At 34.7% G+C, this 22,006-nt stretch overlaps 1 protein-coding gene across 1 annotated transcript in view; it reads right to left on the bottom strand.

The window, feature by feature from the left end:
• Positions 1-22,006, bottom strand: part of MALRD1 (MAM and LDL receptor class A domain containing 1) — a 282,538-nt gene that overhangs the window by 50,144 nt on the left and 210,388 nt on the right. The window contains exons 32-34 of the mRNA XM_056334103.1: positions 19,939-20,140; positions 5,859-6,134; positions 1,196-1,321 (exon numbers count right to left, since the gene is read on the bottom strand). Coding sequence (XP_056190078.1) covers positions 1,196-1,321; positions 5,859-6,134; positions 19,939-20,140 — 604 coding nt within the window. The remainder of the gene's footprint in view (positions 1-1,195; positions 1,322-5,858; positions 6,135-19,938; positions 20,141-22,006) is intronic.

Below are 22,006 nucleotides of genomic sequence, written 5' to 3'. Positions count from 1 at the left end.
CAGTGCTATTCAGTGTGGACAACTCCAGTTTTAAGAAGAAATTTTGGAAAAAAACATTAATTACTTAAAAGATCTGCTTTCTGACAAAATAGTAAAAGATTTGTAATTCACTGTCATGCAAGGCTACGAAGTTATGTTCTATATTCCTATATTCTTCTACATGGAAGTAATTTCTGAATATATTCCTTTACATTTAAAATACTTTTTAGAAATCAAATTTACCAAGTATGCATTCTTTCTGCATTGTAAAATCGGTAATTTTTTATGTTAAAGTATGATTTATTCTCTCACATTAATAATAAAAGAGAAAGTTATAACAAACATATATAATGAATATAATACTTGTGGACAAGTTTCACTCCCAGAGAAATCAGCGGATGTCTCCTACCAAGAAGGTAATGTAGGACATCTAACACACTATAATGAATTATATTATTACAATATATACTATGTATTGTAAACTTTATCACATAACTCATAATAAATTATAAAAACAGAGAGTTGAATTTTCAGCTAATGCAACTTTACCAAAGTCGGGGGAGTACTGTTAATACAGAACTGGCCCAGAGTTTGTAACCGGCTTGGGGAAGAACTGCAGTAACTTTGTGTCACTGAATGGGATGTTTTTAATCAAAATTTAATTTTTTTTGTCATAATCTATGTTTTTGTTAGATTTTCTCAATAAAAGTCTCATTCAGATCGGATATTTATTAGTGTGCTGTTCTTACCTTTCTCCACAATTTAACTCAATATTGTGGGAAATGCATTGTGTTAAAACAAACATTATATATTTTGGTTTATTTTCTAACCTGGATTTGTGTTACACTTACCAAACAAAAATTCCTATTAACTCAGAAATGTGAGTTGATTTAAGCTGGCTATTCACTTGGCTAAAATCAAGAGAGTGCCTTAGTAGTACACTATAGAAGCTTTCGCCTTTTTTTTTTTTTCTTTAAACTGTGTTTATACTTTAAGAAACATCCCTTGTGAAGACAATAACTAAGCATATTATTTTCCATGTTTTTCTTCCTATTTTATCTGTATCATACTTTCATCAGGAAAATTCACGCCTGAAGTAATTTGATAAAAGTTTTAGCAGAGGAAATTCAGTCAAATTTGAGGATTGCCTAAAGATTCAGTAGGAAATAACTACAGTTTTTTGTTTCAAATGATTTTTTTATGCAAAACTGAGTACCTGAACAGCTGGACTCATCAAGGCTGAAATCAATGCAGTCTGCAATGCCATCACAACGTTGGGAGGTTGCTATACATTGATTAGTTGATGCGCACAACAAAGAACCATTGAGGCAATCTTTAATGGCTGAAACAAAAAGTAACATGACAGTTATTATCAGCTATATTTCTTTTTCTCACTGTTAAAAAACTACCAGAAAAGTTGATTTGTACTATAGTATATAAACTTGCATCTGTGTGACTTCTATAAGCTTTCATCTTCAAAAACAGTCAACCTTACTACTGAGCAGATAAACAAGTAAACAAACACAGAGCACAGATGTTACAGAAGCTGGATTTTCCCATGTTATATTTGTGAAGAAGAAGGGAGTGTATTTACCTAAAATGTTGTCAGAGTAAGCTGCAAAACCCAAATAAAACCCCATAAAATGTATAAGAAAACTGGATCAACTCTCATTCACAACCTAGTTTTAAAATGATGGAACTAATTTTTGAAAACAAGTAAAAAAAATGACATAATGTCTTTTTTTCTTCTATTACAAGAAACCAATGACTAAGAGATAGTTAACCCGTAAAGAAGTAGAGAAATACTATACTGGAGAATCTAAACTTGCACACTTTTTTTATTCTTGGACATTCAGTTATATTTTCTATGTTTGTATCCAGAAGAATTATGAGAGGTAAATCTTGCTGGAATCACATAAGCCTTCAGGTACTGAATTATTCCTAAGTCACGGATCTACAAGAATGTACTTGATGGTCCTGTGGACTCCTATGGAGTATAACACCATTTTGTTATTTTATCTCAAACAGTGTTGTCTTACGCTGCCTTAAACCATTGTTTTTAAGGTTTTTGTGTAGGTAATTTAAACTGAACTCTGTCACCATGATACTAATGCAAATCAGAGGGAACTCTTCTTACTCCATCAGAGTTATATATATTCACATTAGCTTTTGAGTTTAGAGTGAGAGAATCTGGGAATATTAAAAATATCCCACTGCCACAGCAAAATGTCATAATGCTTTCCTGTTAATGGGTTCAAAAGCCAGTGTGTGTGGCAATAACTTCCCAGGCTGGATGACCAGGCTACTGTAGGATGTATTTGTTCCACCCTTAGATATAATTTAAATCACTGGCCTATATGGGCTGCAAATATGTGCTAAATTTAAAATACTGCATTTCAATTTAGACCACAATAATGGAGGCAAATCTTGCCAGTTTTGATCCCGCCAATCAACTCTTGCCAATGTTGATATTCAGAAATATGAAATGAGTAAAGGGTTTGGGGATCAAATCTTTAATTACATGCACTGACTATCTACTGAAGTCTGCAGGAAAATCTGTAGAAGAATACTAACAAATATAAAGAGTAGTTTGCTTTTGTTTACAATTTCAATTCACCTTTATCACAGAACTTAAAGATCTGGATGATTTTAAACTATCACTGTTCTGTTCTGCATACGTGTTTATATCAAAGTCTCTTCTGACCGGAGAAGTCTTGATATTAGTAGGAATTTGCTGGTATAAAAATGCTGCAGGATAAAAAAAATATAACAAGAAGAACAACAACTTCCTTTTCTGCTTTCCATTCCCTTGACTACTCAGTCTGGTGGTACAGGTTGTGGCAAACTGAAAAAAACCAGCAGTTTACAGCATCACTCCACATTTGTAGCATATCCTACCATCTATCTCCCATACTCTGTTATGCACTTTCCTAACCAAATTATGATCACATACTTATTTCGGTGCAATCAGATCCAAATCCTGGACAGCCTTTGCAATTTGGGGGATGATGTCCCAATGGTATTTGAACCAGTTTTATAAGTGGTCATTTGCTCACAAATACCCAGTCTGTAAACATAATTATATGTTCAGACTAGGACTTCAGAAACAAAATTGGAAGTTCACCCTAAAACATGTTCTTCTTATGTCCTTTAGACCTTTTTCCCCTGCACATGTATTTTGAGGATGCTGTAAACTATGTGGATGTAGACTGCTACATATTGTCATATATATGACGACTAACACAAAGATTCATTTCCTGAGCTCTAACTTGCATTGAGGATTGTGTTAAGAACAGAAAGTGTCCTTTAGCCCTTTATTATTTCCTCTGATCCTGGACTGGCTGCTGGACTCATATCTGAGGACAAAACAGAAGAAAAGTTGGTCCATTTATATCTGTTGATCGTCAAGATTTTGACATGTCCTTTTATCTTGAACAAGCTTATTGCACTGAGATTGTATACCACTTACAGAGGGAACAGTGGTATCAATGGATCTGAATGCTGAATACTTTGCACAGATCCAACATTTAAGATAGAAGGTATAAAATACTATAAACATAATACTGTACAGCCTAACTGCTGTGAGAACTCCATGGGAAATTCTGTTTGCATAGATCTCTAAGTCATAAAGAAAAGCATTTCTGTGGTAGAAATTGTGGGTTTAGTAGAGATCTGACTAACGCAATTGTTTGTTTGCTTTTCTTTGTCCTTGACTTCTTTTGGGTTTTATACTTAATCTCTGCAAGATGCAAGATGCATAATACATTTTGACAACTGGTCTTCATCCCAGAAGAAAACCTTCTCTGATGAATTCCTGAGTTCAGAAGCCAGAAAATTTTTGTCCATCTATTTTTACTTAGGTGAATTAAATTGCTATGGGACATGGCATGCACAAAACAGGTGGTGTCGGTAAGAAGGTGTCAGTACTTCCTAAACTGAAATTTTCTAAGATCTGCAGGAAGATTTGATCTGCACCAAAAAAAACCCAAAACCAAACACCCAACCCAAAACCAAAATAACTTTGCTAATTAAATCTTACTCTTTATTCATAACTGCTTAGGAAAAAAATATTCAATTTCAAACTAAAATCTGGAAAAAAAACCCACTCCCAATCTTTGCTATTATTTCAGTACACATAGGCTGCAGCTACTGTCACAACAATCAATTTTATAGATTATGCAGAAATTTAAATAAAATAAATAAAATTCGTGAATTATTTACATTTTCTTTCTGAATTTTCTCTGTTGACAACCTTACATGGCATTTCATATGTTAAAAGTAGGCACCTAAAGATGAAATGCTGCACTCTCCTAGCACATACATTTTGATGGGAAAACCAGCTGCGAGAGTATCAGCTTTTCACTGATTTCATTCCACACTACCACTAACCGCTTTTTGCTTTGCCTGCAATCAGTATCTTCTTCAGAGAAGAAACATGAGTTGCTGCTTCTCTATTCCTATCTTATATTGTCAACACTTACATGTTTATATAGTCATAACTGAATTTTGGACTAACAACAAGATTACAGATTTGACTAAGATTCTCTCTCTCACACACACACCCCCCAGAACCCCAAGGTGCAATATTTATTGAGAATTTTTGTTCTTCAAATAGACTGGGACTTAATTTCCCCTCATTCCCTGAGCATTGCTTAGAATTCAAAGGGAATGAAACAATCTCAGTTATTTGGAGAATACTTATAATCATGGAAATCTTGTGGCTTTCCAATTTTTGATTCTAGAACACATTAGCTGCTGTGGTGTGGAGTTGGGATGTACATGTACTAGGACACAACAGGGAGGTGTCTAACAGGACATACTGAGGAGGAAACTAAGTGAAATGAAGATTAATGAGGAGAGGTTTATTTAAAATTAGGGACATGTAAAATTTCAACAAGCCTCTGGGTAATGTTGAATTTAAGATGAGAGACATCTCCAAAATCATGTCTTTTGCAAACAAAACCACAGAGCCCATGTCTAAAAAAACCCACAAAAGTGCCTAGAAAGGCATGAACAGATAGTCTGCACAATCTATGCCAGTTTGTAGAATAATTTGTGAAAAGAAATAGCATATGCAGTGGCCTGCATATTCAGTATTTTCAATACAAAATGTTAAAGAATTTGAATTTCTAACCTAGTGGAAACTGATACTTTTAATTGTTTTTGTTCTGATAAGGATGAAAATTGAAATGTTAAACTTCTGCAGAACAAGAAGTTTAGAAAGAAATGTCTTTATATGTAAAAAGCCTCTTATTTTTTTCCAAGTAGCTAATGATTTTGACCTTCCTGGAATGAAACACTTGGCCTCAGCTCATCTACCAATAATGAAATATTTCAAACTGAGCAGATGGTCACTTTTGTGTCTATCGGAAACTTCATGGTAACTCATTGCAGTTACATTTCAAAGCCTGTTGTCCTTGCATTTTGCTTGTGAGCCCTTTTGCTTGGTCAGGGCACAGATTGCTGCTACTGTGTGAACAGACTTGGTTTCAAAATCATTGAAAGGTCAGGACTGCCTTGAATGTTAGTGAATTACAGAACTGCAAAAGTCTATCTGTCATATTGTAATCACAGATGAGGCAATGCAAATGTAGCTGACTGATCTACAGAAAAAAATGAAAAAGCTTCCAATTATTAAGAGAAACACAATAAAAAATATTTTATGCATTTATCAAAGTTGATATCCAGGGAATAAGAATGCATAAGTAAAAATATGAGTGACTGTCCAGGTAACACATTATACATGATACAAATAATATTTTTCTTGATGAGGGAATAGCGAATGCTACACTATACTTCATTATGTTGTTCTTTTTAACATCACTGTTTTAGGGAAGTAAGTTAACGTTGCCTTAACTATAGCAATGAAAGTAACTTACGGCAGCCAATTTCGTCTTCATTAAAGCGGCAGTCAGGCACACCATCGCATTTTAGGAGGGATGGGATACAGCCCTTGGAAGGACACAGGAACTCTGTTTGTTTGCAAGAGCCTGGAGATATGGTAGTAGGCATCTCTGTGGGACAGTTCATTTCGTCACTTCCATCCAAGCAGTCTTCAGCCCTGTTGCATTTTGCTGTGAGGGGCAAACACTGCTGCACATATGCACATGTGAACTGGTCACTACTGCAAGTTGGAGGGTGTGGATCAGCTGATCCTACAAGAAAAAAAGTAATATTTATTTATTGTCTTCTTTCACTAGTCATCTATACTGTCTTTGAGATGTACACAGGAACAGCAGGATATGCAGCTGATCTGATTACTAAACTCTGAAAAAAAACCAACCCAAAACAACTTGTATAAAACCACAGCTTCTAAGTACAGAACACATTATTAAAACACTTTGTCTCATCATATTAACTCCATTGTTGTTGTTGCAGTATTTTGCTTCTAAAGCTCAAATTCAGCATTTGTTCTGATCCTATTACTGCTTGTGCCATGTATGTATTGAAGGGTTAATACCAAAGTATTAGTAAAACTTCTCTTCCACCTTCTATCAGGAAAAGGTTAAAATGGCCCTCAAGTTACAGTCTTACTCTGTTCGCATATTGAATGGGTGAAAAGAAATCAAAGACAACCTAAGTCTGGATTAACCAGGAACTTGTTTCATGGAAGGCTGTTATGCATGGTAAGGTCTGACCCCTCTGCAGAGCAAGAAAAAGATTTTCATAAAGTAACAACAAAGATTTTCATAAAATAACAACAAAGATTTTACTGATATGCTTTATTATCAACCTGATTCTGTAGCTTAGTTTGTTGTGATAGAGTTAAATCAAAGAAAATACTAGATAAAACTTTCCAGGATACAACTGAAAAAAAGATGTATTTTTAAATTAAGACATTAAATTACTTGCATTGCTGGAAATAATACTGGAAAAAACTTTCTGTAATCACTCATACAAACAAATTTCTCTCAGATGCTTCTGTCCCTCTTTCTTCCTAGGAAAATTACTGTGACAGAATTTTACCAGCAGAAGCATCAGAACTGTTTGTGGAAACTGAATTCTAAAGAAGCTGTCTATGCTCATGTTGTGTTCTTTACACCAATAGCGTCTCCCGTGGGAGCAATGTGATGGATTCCTGTAATTACTGTTTTATGTGCAGAAAAAAGAGAAAATTATCCAGAATTTAAATCTATGTATTTAATCTTTTCTAGGTCAATTTGTGGCAGATGAGTAAAGAAGGTAATATTATCTTTGTTAGAGACAAGGAAAGACTAATTAATGTCACCGCGTCTGTAAGACAGGTTTTGCTGTTGTCTTGGGCTGAAGCAGAGCAGATCAAGTGCAAAAGTTCACAGGTGGGTTTTAGCTTGCCTTTTGAAATGGTGCAAGCATTGCTCTCTGACCTCAGAAGTCAAAAGTTACTGCTGCATTAAGTCAGGACACGCTGTAAGGGAATACATGGATTCTGGCATTATTTTACTACTTTTAATCCACTGGGCATAGCAGTATGTTTTTGCATTCTGTGATACCAGCTGGAGAACTTTGCTGAAATTGTAAAATACCTACATCGTGAATAACAATAGCATTTTGTACAAAAAAATGAACTGCTAATGCATTCAGATAAACAGAATACTAGTGTTATTTTACCATCTGCTTTCTTGTGAAACAGTTGCAAGCAAAAAGAGCTCAAACTGCAGTCTAACAATGACCTATGCTAGCATAGCAATTTTTGATTTTCATGTTACCTTTATGTCAGAAAATCGTAATTGAAAGGCTTCCTACAATAGAACATTCCTGCCATCACTTCATACCACTAGTTTTGTTAAATTCTATCATGCTACTAGAAAAATGTATTTCATACACTGGACATAATCTAAATATAAAACAATAATAATGGTTTTTTTCACAGTGAAAATAATAACTTGCTGATTTTTCAGCTTGTTTCTCTTCAGAATTACATCATAAACCCCTCAAATACATATACTTTTAAATGGGAATGAAAAGATTGCATTTTCATGATATGTGTTTTATAAATGTATTAGTTTAAAAAAATCTATTTTCATTTATGCTACATCAAAAAGCTTATAAAATCTGTCTTTAGGTAGTTAAGCATAGACATTTAAATCACATAATGTATTTTTGAACAAATTAGAAGTATTTTAGATTTTGCATTTTTTCCTGCTTTGTTCCTGTATTTTAGCAAGTAATTAAAAATAGTAGCACATAAAGAGGTTAGAATTGGGTTCATCATGAAGAATTTCTATGTAAGGCCATGATTCTGCCAAGATACTAATGAAATGTATGGAAGGTCATTGGGCGAACATATTTCTCTCTTTATTGATATAAAACTAGTGCTGTTAAAAATAGACCAAATCTTACACAATGGATTTAAAAATATATATATATTGAGTTTACACTTTCTCTGGGAAAAAAAAAAGGTATGATTATATTAGATACCTGTTTTTTTTGTCTGTTACTTCTGACCCTTTTCCTCACAATGTCCGGGGGGCATTTAAGCAACAAAAATTACTTAAGCTGCAGTCAGTTCTACATAGGCATTTTTGTCCTTTCATACTCCCATTTTTTTTTACTGAGTTTCTGATAATACAGTGCAAATTAATGCCACACAGTTCCGATATATTTGACTTCCCTAGGGTCACTTGTTTATGTTGCAGGAACAATTGTGAGCATTTTTGACCCAGTTTAATTCCCTATACCTGTCCTGTTTGTGATATGCTTGTTAAGAGGTTTCTACCCAGCTTTGTTCTGAAAATTGAAGTACCCCTTTAAATTCAATAGTTCTTGAATGTGTTGCTTGTTATGAATCTGATCTTGAGTGTTAAACTGTCTTTGGGCTTTTGTAGCACTGATCAGTTTAGTCTTATGGTCCCGATCATATAAAGTGCTTATGCATATAAATGATCCATACTAAAGTCAGTAGTTAGTCAAATGCATGAATGCTTTATTGAATGGGGGATTATTATTATTAATATTAATATTATTATTATTATTATTGTTATTGTTATTGTCTATCATGATTCCCTATTGCTGTTAGAAAATATTGCGTAGGAAGAATTTCTTCCAGACTTGCATACCAATTACTTTAGAGTGTGCAATATTCACTGAGAGCAGTGAAGATGTCTCCAATTTATGCTAAAGGTTAAATTAGGGGTAAGGTTAACCAGGGGTCTTGTTGATGTCTGTTTTATATTTTCAGTACATTAATAAAAATCCAGAGATACCTTGAAATCTGCAAAATCATTTTAGATCAGAATAAATGAGAATATACCTCAAAGACCATAAGAATATCACCTTGCATATTAACTCACATTATATTTTAATTACTTACAGAAATAATTCACATCTCTTTGGTTTCAGACGCAATAGGAAAATTGTGCTCTGGATGACATTCTCTAAAACATCACAATTACCTTGATCTTCCCAAACTGCACTCACAAGTTCAGTCTATTATCTTTACATAAAGTAGGTTAAAAATGCTTTTCTTACTTATAAATTAAATGTGCCTGGTAAAAATTCTGAAGTTTTATAAAACATTATTTTGTTTATAGACAACATTTTAAACTGACTAATTAGGAATATGCAAATCTAGAAAATCATTAACTAATTCCAACTGAAATCTCAAGCAACTCATTAATGCAAAGCTACTACCTATGTAATTATTTATATTAAACTCTTTATTGCAGTATCTGCTACTGACATGTTCCAATTTAGAGTAGCAAGATTCATTCAGTTTTCTTGCCACCGGGAAGAACTGAAGTGTTAACACTGCAGTGTGGTTAACAGTTAAAAATGAGCTGGCACTAATGCGAGACACATCAGAAATACCTTCCATTGTACTGAGTTACACAGTGGTATACTCACCTGACTCAGCCGTAGAAACTAAACTTATGCATATATATATGAATCTTATATCCACTCCTGTACATACACATGAAGGTTATGTAAACAGCAGAAACTGAAATGTGTTTTTTCAATGCAAATTGAATATCCATTTGTGGCCTACAGGCCATTAGTCAATTAAAATCTTTAGATTCAACAATTGTATGATACTGGCATGCCAAAAAAGTTTCTCTCACTTTTTGCCAAATGCCGAAAAGATGTTCCCAAGCCAGCCACTCATCTCCTGAGTGTTGCGTGGCTCATTTTCAGACCACATTCAGACCACATTCAGAAGTGGAGGAGATACTGTACAGGTTACTTTTTTAAAAAGCACTATCTATTTGAAGCTGTTCAAGGATTTGGAGATAAATCTAGTGAAAATGATGTGTTCTAAGGAACACAGGATAAAAGCTTAGATTTGCTTAGCTTTCTGTACCTAGGCTGTGCGTGATCACTGAAAAGCAGGACTGGAGATCCTCAGGAATACATTCAGTATTTACACACAGATGAAAAGCAAACTAATCAAAAACAACTCCAGAGAAAAAAAACTCTGCTCTGTGGAACATTGAGTCTGGATTTAGATCTGCTTGGAAAACGGCAGCAAATTGTCAATGTTTCATTATAGATAAAGGAATCATGATTTTTTTAAGTAGCAAGCTGAGGACATGTCCTTTTTTTTTCCACTCTGTTTCATTTTACTTATTGTGTGCCTTGCAAATAATCAAAATTAAAGAAAGGCTTTAAAAATGTGCATATAACATCTACTTGTACATCACTAAAAAGTCGATTCTGTTAGGTCCTAAAAAAATCACATTTTAATTTGATCCTAATCCTTTGTGAAACCTCACACAGCCGTGCTAAGTGAGTTATTACCTAAGGACCAAGAAGTGTTACCCTACAAGCATCCTCATACTTTGAAGAGAAGTTTGGTAGTTGAGGTAGATACAAAAAAGCAAGAATCAGACCAGTATGTAAAGCAATCCAAATTTGGTATGAACTGCAATTTGAACTACAACAGATACAGCTGAATATATCTATATGTCATCACTGTCAGAAAAAAAAAAAAAGAGTGCTTTTAGGTACTTCTTCATTTCAATGTGCTAACCACCAAAACATGTTACACTAAATAGAGCTCATGAGCTGATGATTTGGGAGAATGGAGCCTTTACAGTATGAAAAGTGTTAAGTCAGTAAATACTCATCACCAAGGACATAATTACATATTTGTGGGATAGGCGTTTGTTAAAGGCTTACTGTTTTTTGATGGACTTTTTCTGTACACATATGCTCTGTTGTACTACTGTCTTTGTCATCCATGGAGTGTACTGATCCCATTTCCTGACTGTACTCCAAACTTCACAGGTCAACACTGTAAACATTTTGCCCATGAATCACAGGGGCTTAGTCACAGGAAAAGACAGAACTGCTATTACCCAAATGCTAATATAAAATAAATGTCAGTATTACACAGTCATTAGTACAGCGAGAAACATAAACAAGCTTAATTTGAATGAAAGAACATCTCCGTGCTATCCACTTCTTCTGCCTTTCTTGTGCAGATACCAAGATCTCTGGTGCAGAGTAGGTCTCCATTTATATTTTTCTATCTCCTATAACAGTGAATTCTAATTAAGGCTAGTAGATGTTGGCACTAGAGTCAACAGCAGGAAGCACAAAATAAAGTTACTGCATGCTATTACACAGAATTAAGTCAGTTGTATCAGAGCTTGCTCTAAAGCCCATTTAGGTAAATGGGACGACTCATATTGATTTTAATGGGCCTTGCATCAGACTCTTGAAAACTAACCACCTGTCTGATATATTTGCATAAGTAATTTGCCTACTAAATCTAATAAAAACTGTGAACCTATTAACTGTAGCTAAAAGAGCCAAAAATAACGCCCTCCAACAGTTTTCATTAGACTAGAGTATAAATTAATTACAGGTCCAATCCAATCCATAAATTAAATTGAAATAAGTGGCAGTCCTCACCTTCACTTCAGTAAACATTGGTTCAGGGCATGAAACCAGCCCATTCAAAATGGCTGCAAGGAAATAAACCTTGTTTAAAAAAAATTAACCAGACTGAAGTTTTTCAGATACTTTAACAATCTGTCCATGAGTCTTTATCAGTGTCAATAAAGCTTCTGCTAAAAAATAAAATGTTAATTTCAAAGCTTGTAAAAAGACAAAAAGGCAGAAAATTGAGTCTGTCCAATTGAATCTTGAAGTCTCTTCCTCTGGTGAGGACACAGAAGTATGGGCCAGGGTATTGAAAAGGATCCCAGAGACCCTCTTACGAAGCCAGATTTACAAAACCAGAACTTGGCCCCATGACTTCAGAGTTTTATAAGTCTGTGCAGAATTGTGCATAATGCATAACTTATTTTAAATTATGACAGTTTGATAACATACAAACATAATGGAAAACCGACAGGTTTACTGCCAGTGATAATCAAACTATGATTTATAGTTTCCACTCAGAGAACTACTGCTTCTGGCTGAAACACACTGACTACCTGTGACAGCAATATGGCAATATTTGCCATATTTCTGCTAAGAACAGCCCAGGAACTGCTAGCTATGCCTGCTGTTGTGATAGATTTACTTATTTGTTTATTTTTTAAGAGCAATGAAAAACTGGAGAAGCTGTGAAGCATTAGTTTCCAACAAAATGAGGTGGGCTGCACTACAGGACAGGTTTAATGTGGAGAAAAGAGCAGTTTCTTAGAATCAGCACATTTTCATAGGTGGAGTGGGAACATAACACTATGCTACGCCTTTTTTTTCCCAACTTCTGAAGAAACATAGCTTCTACAGGTACGAATTTATAATCATCTGAGAAGAGCCCTGAAGAAAATTATGGTAACATCCATATAATTTCTGAGGTAAATCTGAGCTTGTGATTTATTCTTGTTGAGGAGAAAGGTAAGTTTCACATAATGAAGATTCTGAGAATTTTCTTCTCTCTAAGATAGTATCATGAAACTATGTAATTCCAAAAATAATTTCTCTCCATCCCTCCAAGGAAATATATTGATTTTTATGAATAAACTTAGCAAGGCAAAATATCACCTCTGTGACTTGAGGGTTGCTTGGATTTTTTTGGTGTAAACAGATGGGTTTTGGAGGTTCAATATTAATGAAACTATTCTAATAGACTATTAATAAATCCAAAGATTTTTAATTTCCCAAAAGGCATCTAGCTTGAAACAGAAGATTTCAGAATTCTGTACAAGTGTAAGAAGGCAAAAAGAAACTGAAAGATTTGGACAAATATATTTATTTAAACATACATAACATAATTGTATTCAGGACACGCCATTAATTATGCTAGTATATACAGTGCATATCTTATTCTAAAATTATTCCCAGTTTTCCTCCCTGTGAAATCCACAAAAAACTGTGGTTTCATGGCCAGCTACCTTTGTGCACTAGAAGATACTGGAACAGGCTGAAGACGCTCTCTAAGGTACTATGTCCTGGATCATAGTTTATACTCTTTAAAAATGCAGAAATGCCATACCTATGCCAAGTAATGAGGATCTAAACCATATTGTGATTGGTTTCAGGGAGAAACTAATTAACTAAGGAAATTATTCACAAATATCCCCAGTATCCCCAGTCCTCTATCACTACTAATTTTGCTTTCCTCTTCCCCTCCTTTTGTTTTTACAGGCAGCTGCCCTCTTGCCCTTGAGGAAAGAAATTCCCTGAGCTCTCAACCTGAGAGAGATTTCTGCTTCACTGCAAGAGTGAGCAGACAAGATAACAGTGATTCCCCTGGCTCTGTAACTTAAAGAAATCAGAAGTTAAGTCTCCTCTACAGTTTTTCCCCATGATCTAACACTGTAGTATCAGCAACTCAGGCAGTTAACCCTTCCAGTGTGTCCTACATTCAGGCTCTGGGAGTTTCAGAGATGGGGCATTGACTTTGTCTAAGCCTTTGTCAGATGAGTCCTGTTCTGCTGCAGAACTTTCTCGCTACTGCTTCACACAAGTGCATGCACAGACACATGCACACACACCCTTCAGTGAGACTCTGTCTACACAGCCAGGTTATTTTTTTGCACCAACAACACACAAACACCCACTGTATTTTTTGAGTTGTCTCAATTAGACACACATGCCATTTATGCTTTCCTCATAAGATCTAGTGAAATGGGATCTACTAAAAGTGACAGAGAACATATAAAATTATCTGCAAATGCATGGTTTCTAGGCTGTTTGGTTATCTGACTAGCTTGCCCATAACACTTTTGCTGCTCTGCCAGTTTGAAACATTTTGGCTGTTTCATATTTTGCTTTTTGTTACAGTTCACGATTCTTTACTTTTATGACCCTGAAAACAAAAAGGTTCTGGACATTTCCAATCTCAAACCAAAATTATAGAGGTTATTTTAATTATCTTTTTAGTTGACAGGTAGATAGCATAATGCAATAAGAATTAATTGTGGAGGTAGTTATCAAGTATGTTTGAAATATTTGGACATTGTAGCTTTATGCTGTATAGAAAACCTCCTCATAAAGTTAAATAATTCTACATTCAGAAATGTATCTGAATAATGTGCACAGAGAAAACAAAATAATTCTCTCTCATCAGGGATTTCTCTCTCTGTATTGGCCACAGCAGAAGATGCTCTGGGTAAAATAGTATTTGTTAATGTGATTAAAGATTATGTAATTGTATATAAACACATGATCCTGTTGTGAAGCAAAAGGAAGCCTGTGGCAGGAAAAGCAGGGAAGGTTTACAGACAGCCAGAATTCAAAGAGACTGTTCCATGAAGCAGAGATAACATAGGGAAAAAATGTCTTCAATATATATTACAAGAAACAAATAAATAATAACTAGCCAATATTTTATGAAATTAGCATTTCCAGACATACGTACCTTTGCTCTGTGGTTTATAGTCTGAAATTACAAGGGGATTCACTTCTGAAGAATGGCTACTTACTGACTTCTGTAAATTAGATACCTTCAGGATATCATATAGCACCTAAATTATAGTAGCTTGTTTTACTGATTGATTTTGAAAACCTAGACCAGTAACCATTAGCTCATTATCCACACAGTTTTATTTATTTATTTTTACTCTTTTTTTTCCTTATGCTATCTATGCTATATGGAAATAGTCTTTATAGTCACTATTCTTTTACTAAATTACTTTAATGAAAAAGTATTATAAAGAATCTTCATTCTGCTATGTTTTAATTAGAAACACTCATCTGAGACAGTTTGTATTGGAAGATGTCTGTGATAAAGGTCATTTCCTTCCACAATGAGCAGATAGAATAGTCTATAGTTCTGGCCCTTCAGGACACTCTCCTTCTCGGCTTCGTGCCTGAACCTGCATCTACCACAACTTTTTGTTACAATATTGCATATTGATATTAAAAAAGGCCTAATTTGGTTGTTGTTCGAAGGTCAATGGAAACTGTTTTGCTCTGAAGGAACTTCAGGATTGTGTCTTTCAGGCATACAGCTCTTGTGAGATCTGAATTTGTAGAAGTCTTGAAGAGATCCTACCCACTAGACAGAAGAGTGAATCACCAAGATTCAAACAAAAATTTTGTACATTTCAAGACCTAAATGAGAAAGCACTGAACAGCTTTTTTGTTCATGAATATAAGCCTAGATTTATACAAGCATAAGCATATAGTTTAATTACTGAATATTAAAAAATTCCCTGGTGTTAAAAGGGAAACCAACAAGTTCAAGGGAAAAAAAAACCCCAAGGATCACTACTCCGAGACTACGTATGGCTCAGGAAGACTGTGAATTACAAATGGCTGGCAATGGAAATGTATCGAGGGAACATAGTACATGTAGTTCCCCTTTTCTTATACTTTTCGCCAGGCATCCATAACTGGTGGAGACAGGTTATATTGGTAGCTGCACCTTTTCCTTACTTACTAAGGCTGACCTGAGGTTCTATCCTAAATTTTGTGATTGAAATATAATTTCCTTTGTCCCAGCACTTCCTTGCAGAATAAGCTCTTCTAGAAAGTTAGGAAAACTGATCTATAGGGATGGATCTAGTCATATCTCATGAACTGTCTTACAATGACTCAAAGAAATAGAAGATATAATTTCTGGAGGATACTAGGTAGTGGGAAGCCTTTGTGTGCATTTTTTTTAATAAACCTTTGAAGTACTAGGTGGCTTGGGCTTGAATGTAAAGCTAAATCCAGTCTTGTAATTCACAGATTATGATTTGCTTCTTCTATTGGTTTCTTCACAACAAGTGAAAGCTTGCTCAGTGTAAGAATTATTTAAAACACTTACAACAGGTCTAGGTTTTTCTTTTAGCTACAGAGCAATGTGAAGACTTGGTTGAGTTGCAGCATGTCAAAGCAAACTTTTCACCTAAGTGAAAGCTGTCAATAACCACTGAAAATTTTACTGTATTTCAGTACCTAAATGGCAAATCCAACCCTTTAATTGGTAACCTGTGTGGTGAAGTCAAGAACTATGGCATTAGAAAAAAACCCACTCACAGCAGTTTGGAAAAGAGCACTGAGTTTTGCACAATTCAATTATGATCAGATAACACAGTATTAGAGATGACACGCCCTGTCTGTGCTGAGTGTTTTACATTATTTGAGTTGCCCTTTTACCTCCAATCTATCCTTACATAAAAATATTTTCTCTGCAGACAAATCTTCCAGGTGAAAGTGAAGTTGTAGCAGGGTGGCAGGCAGAAATTTTTAATACTGGCAGTCCTTCCTCATGTGTTAAGCTGATAGACTAAAAAGGCTTTTTAAAAAAATGTTTTTTAAACAAAAGGAATGGATGAAAAAAAGAACCACGGTAGCAGAAAAAGCTTTAAAATAAAACGATGAAGGATGAGAAAAGTAGTTCACAAAGAAGAAGGAAAATACTTCAGGTAGCACTGAGCAGCTGCAGAAAGTAAACCATTAAAGCAAATATAGACTAAAAAAAAGAAATGAAAAAGTACGGATTGATAAGGAAAGGTGGAGTAGAAGAGAAGACACAGAGGTAAATCTGTATTTATTTTCTTTGAGTTGTTAATTATTTCACTAAGCAATGTTAATACTGAACTGGTGATAAACACTGAAAGCATAACCGATGGTGGAAAAGCACATACTGGTTTCTCAAACACTCTAGAGCCCAGGGTGCTGCATGATGTTTTCACTCCTGTTTATACCCAAGATGCAGCCCAAATATTTATTTTAAAGTGTCAACACTATTCTTTTTGAATGAACTAAAAGGGAAGGCAATTACTTTAAGCAGTACTATTTAGAAGTATAAGTTCAGAAAGAGCTGTTGCTAAAGAGGGGCTAGCAGGTAACTTCACTGCATGAAAGGGCTGGAGCAGGAGTCAGTGTGACTTTGTACCAAGATTTACATTCTTCCAGCAGAAGATCTCCACAGCTACACATATTCTGCTTGGGTGATCTCTGGAAGAGATCACAAAATACATTTACTTTTACTTGTTTCTTGAGACTATGAATTGGGAGAGCCCAATACATAAAAGCACTATGTAACTAATACCTCACTATTTAAATTACACAGGCTTTGTTCATCCAGGTTATTTCTCCAGTAATGAGTTACTGATGAAACATAGTATCCTGATTTAGTATGTATTACATTGAGTTTGGATATCAGGCATCTTTAGGTTAACACTAGTATTTAAATTAGGTAGAAGCAGAAATTTTAAGAATTTCTGTGGTAACTCCTATTTCAGATGAACTAGAAAATACTACGAGAAAGGTCTTTATGAATACAAAATCTGATTCAATACTTGGGTATTCTTGGTCCATCTGAAACTAGAAATGGAAACATTTTTAAACTTTGTTTTTTCAGAAACAAGATATTCAATATTTTTTAAAAAAATAAAAAAATTACTTAAAAGTTTAAAGAAGATGGTTAGAACTGGGTAACAACTAAATTCTTTGGTCCCTAAGATACACTAATTCCTGTAATACAAGATCTTCACACACCTTTTTCAGCAGAAAACAATGGACCTTATAAAGCAGTAAGAGTACCTCATCATTTAGCAGTTAATTCCAAACTAAGCTAGATCCTGTGCCACTGACATCTGGCACTGCAGCTTGCTCAGTGCATCAAAATCAGCTAGAAGTTACTTCTGCAGTAGCCCAGGGACTAGCTTGACCACACTTTCTTTAAAAGTTCAGAAATATTCTTGGATCTGTAGAAACTCCCACGGCGAATGAGGGCTGAGTACTTAAAAACAAATAAAAATCCACAGCTGAATTAGAGCTGCTGGTAATGCTTTATTGCTTAGAGTTCCCAACCAGCTAAATTGTGATTGCTTCTATTTAGAACATGTTGCTTCAGGAAACCTGAAGTAATTAAAGACAAGTGGAAAAGTAATAATACTGAAAGAGGAAAATAGATTTGTAGCAGCAAAGCTGTCTTCTGAAAGGGAGAACATTTCACAAAACCTCTCCTGCAGGTAATACACTTTTCTTTGAGCTAGGTCTTTGAACAAACAGGATGAGCAAAAATCAAAGCAGGACTAACAGTGGGGCACGTAAACTTTCCTATCATTTCTATTAAAGGAAAATGTTCTTGTTCAATTATCTACAAGGTAGTGATTTTATAAAGCTGATTTATATACATTCTTTGAATGTAAACCTAGGTCTTCCACTTAATTACAGGTACTTAAAATATGTAATTTGAAAAAATCCTTTTCTATTATGCTATAATATGCATGAAACTGCCTAAGTAATTCTTAAGGTATGGTTAACAAAGGTGATTAACATAATAGGGGTAGAACAAGAACCTGTTTAAGTACACAGTCTGCAGCTCATTGAAGAACATTCCAAAATAATATTTGCCTAAGCCTATTGGTGGTACTATTCAGAGAAAATAAACAAAACTTTTATTCAGTTTGAGACTGAGCAAATGTCACCTGCATGAACATAATATTTCAGTTTAAGCCTTAATCAGCATGTGATTAATTCTCCAAGGAACTGCTTAGTTATCACAATATTAAAACCCAGTTTCTTGAAGAGCATGACAACTAGTTCATACATGGGCTATCTTATGTGAGCAATAAGAGCAGTATAAACTGAAAGAAATGTTATTCAAGAACATTTTTTTAACATTTGTATTGGCATTGATTTAATCATAATAATTCCTAGTGGTTCCTTATGAATGAAGACCTAGACAAAAAGTTTTTTCTTTAGTTTTCTTCCCCTCTTGACTCTTGAATGGCTGATATTTCTATCAGAATCTGTACTTGCACATATACTTATTTTTTTCTTCTGATGCTGTATTGTATGTTACATTTTGTTTGCAGAGTAAGCCACTGCCTGTCTCATGGTATACACATAACATTATAAAGCATTAGAATTTAACTTTTTTTTTTTTTTTTAACACTGTTCAAGTCACTTAGCTTGTGTAGCAGAATTGAGATTGTAAATTCTCAAAGAGCCTGACAACAAGGTAAATTTGCTATGCCGCTGAAGATATTTTATGAAGAGAGCAAAGATAAAAAAACTAACCATTTTCTTTTTTGAATAATTGTAAATCACATAGAAACTCATAAAACTCTTCCATCCCAAACTGAGACCTTCTCTGATTATTTTTGTACAGGAGAGAACCAATACAGTTGAGTGATGGTAGATCCCTCTCAAATATGATTCATAAAAACAGTAACAGGCTCTCAATGACAGTAATATTCTGAGTTGCTATAATTACTCATATATTCAGCTGCTAGTTATAACACAAAACTGTCTTCCACAATCCATCGGCAAGTATCTTTATTCAGATACTGCACTCAGCCAACAAATAGATAGGAAAGTATAATGGCTCCTTTCCTTTACGGAAAAACGTGCTAGTTAAAAATTTGCCATGATGGTCATATATGATAAATTTTATCTTTCTTTCTTTTACACGTTTTACTTTACCTTGAAAAACAAACTTCTTTGCATGATTGTGCTTCTCCCATTTCTTTTCTACACTTTTTGGAATGAAGTAAAAGCACAGCAGTACTGCAATAATTTCAAAAGAAAGAAATCCAGACTTTGTAACTGCAATATAGATTGACATACGAAATGCCACAATTTTCTCTGCCCTATGAAAAGAAAAAATGTATTATATATATTTATGTAATAGCATACCTCCACCAATACATTCTGGGGTGAAAGAAATATCATCAAGAGCAAATTCTGTGGGTTTACTCCACCCCACTTCAGCTTCAAAGGCAACTCTGAAAGGGCTGTTACTGGAGAGGACTACATTTGCATACATCCATTTGTTTTCTTCATTTCTACTGGAAGACCACATAAGAATATCTGTTCCATGTTCTTCAACCATGTATACCTGTTGATAATGAAAGCCAAGAGATGCAACTGAATCACTGTTAAGCATCAGAGCTGTGCATTTAGCAAGAGCAACATAACCCGAGCCCAGCAAGGCAGCTACCTACCTGGGTAGTACTGGCCTTCTTAGCTATGGTTCAAACTCACACCTTTTGGTGATGACCAGATATTACTGAACACTTTTACTAATGCTAGTTCAGCTGCAAATAAACAGCTACTATGAAAATAAAATAATAAAAACCTGCTAATACAATCACCAATTGGAAAACCTACAGAGAGTCTCAGCCTGACATAAAGAAGCTAATGAGTAAAGACCTAACGTCAAATTCATCTAAACATTGAAGAAAAGACTGAGAAGGATCTTGATCTATCCTTTCATCTTTAAAAGGTGACCTCTTTATAGCTGATAGGCTGGGTGCAGGTTTCAGAGGTATAAATAAAAGGCTTAGCATCCAGGGATTTAAGTCTATTGTCTTGTACAAGTGATATATAAAATGATGTTTCAGGCAGTCATGGTAAATTAGTTCAAGCATATATAGCAAAGCCAAAAATAAAACACGAATAAAATTACCAAATAGTGAAAGCAATAAGAATTACAATTCATAACCAACAACTGATGAATTAAAGCCAACCACAGGAAGTTCTGAAGACTACACAGGTAGCTGCTCTTCCCATTCAGGTATCCAAAATTCTTATAAAATCTAAAATAGGTCAGAAATAATTAAAAAGAATGGGAGTAATGAAAGTAAGCATATTGTAGCCATTCCAGGTGATAACTATTTCTTTAAAGAACTGAATATTTTAATCATTATCCTCTCCTCATCAATTTCAAAAACATCCTTCTCTTAAGCTTTTAGACTAACTCTTCAGTGGCCCGTTGGTTCATGTTCCCACTTGCATGCCCCGATTTAACAATGGAACACAAAATGAGACCCAAGAAAGTTATAAACTTAAACCCATACTAACAATCTGTATAACTACATACCTTTGACTCTCCCAGCCAACCTGGTGGAACAAATAAGTTAAAAACCCAAATGGCACCACGAACCACATACTTTATAGAAGTTGGTGTATTGATTAAAGTATCCCTGATGCCTGAATGCTCTTGCAAGTTATTTCATTTTTGGAGGAGAGGAGCATCAAGAAGTCTGACATGCAATAATCCAAGTCAGGACCTAATTTTGTCAAGACTGAAGTTTCGTTACATGACTGTATGTAAGAGCAATACTTTGTCACAAAAAACATGCATCTTGTAGGGCTAAAAGAACAGGTGTGTAGAAGAAATAGCTGATTCAATTCATGAAGAAATGAAAAACTGTATGTGATCACATTATCAGGCTCTAAGGCCTTTATAAATTGAAACCCTTAATTACAATAACACTATGTGTGAGGTTACAACACCTGTATGCATCACTAGAACATTCACCCTTTTACCAATCATACAATCCAACATTCCCATAGATCTAGAATTTCACAGCACATAATAGTGTTAGTGTAGTTTTAGCTATTACTGTATCATGCAGTGTTATCTTCTACTTTTTGAAGGTTTGAAGGTTAATATTGAGATATCACTTTCAATATATCTCATTGTAAAGTCTCACAGATGCAGAAAAAACTGTTGGGGAAGGGGGAAGAATCAAAACCATTTGAAGGCAATAACAGAGTCTCTTTTAACAGGACAGTTAAAGACTGGCCCATTGTTTAAAATCAGAGGGTTTTTTCCTTCCTTTTTGTTGGGTTGGTATAAGAAGTTTTTCATAGCAAAAATTGCAAAGCATCTGCCTGCTTCAGCAGTTCTATGTACAGAAATAGCATCATGTCCATACCGATCCTAGTCTCAGATGGACCGTGCAGTCATTCTGCGTAC

The sequence above is a fragment of the Falco biarmicus genome, chromosome 4 (genome assembly GCF_023638135.1).
Source record: "Falco biarmicus isolate bFalBia1 chromosome 4, bFalBia1.pri, whole genome shotgun sequence".
Lineage (NCBI taxonomy): Eukaryota > Metazoa > Chordata > Aves > Falconiformes > Falconidae > Falco > Falco biarmicus.
This window is presented reverse-complemented; position numbering and strand designations above follow the sequence as displayed.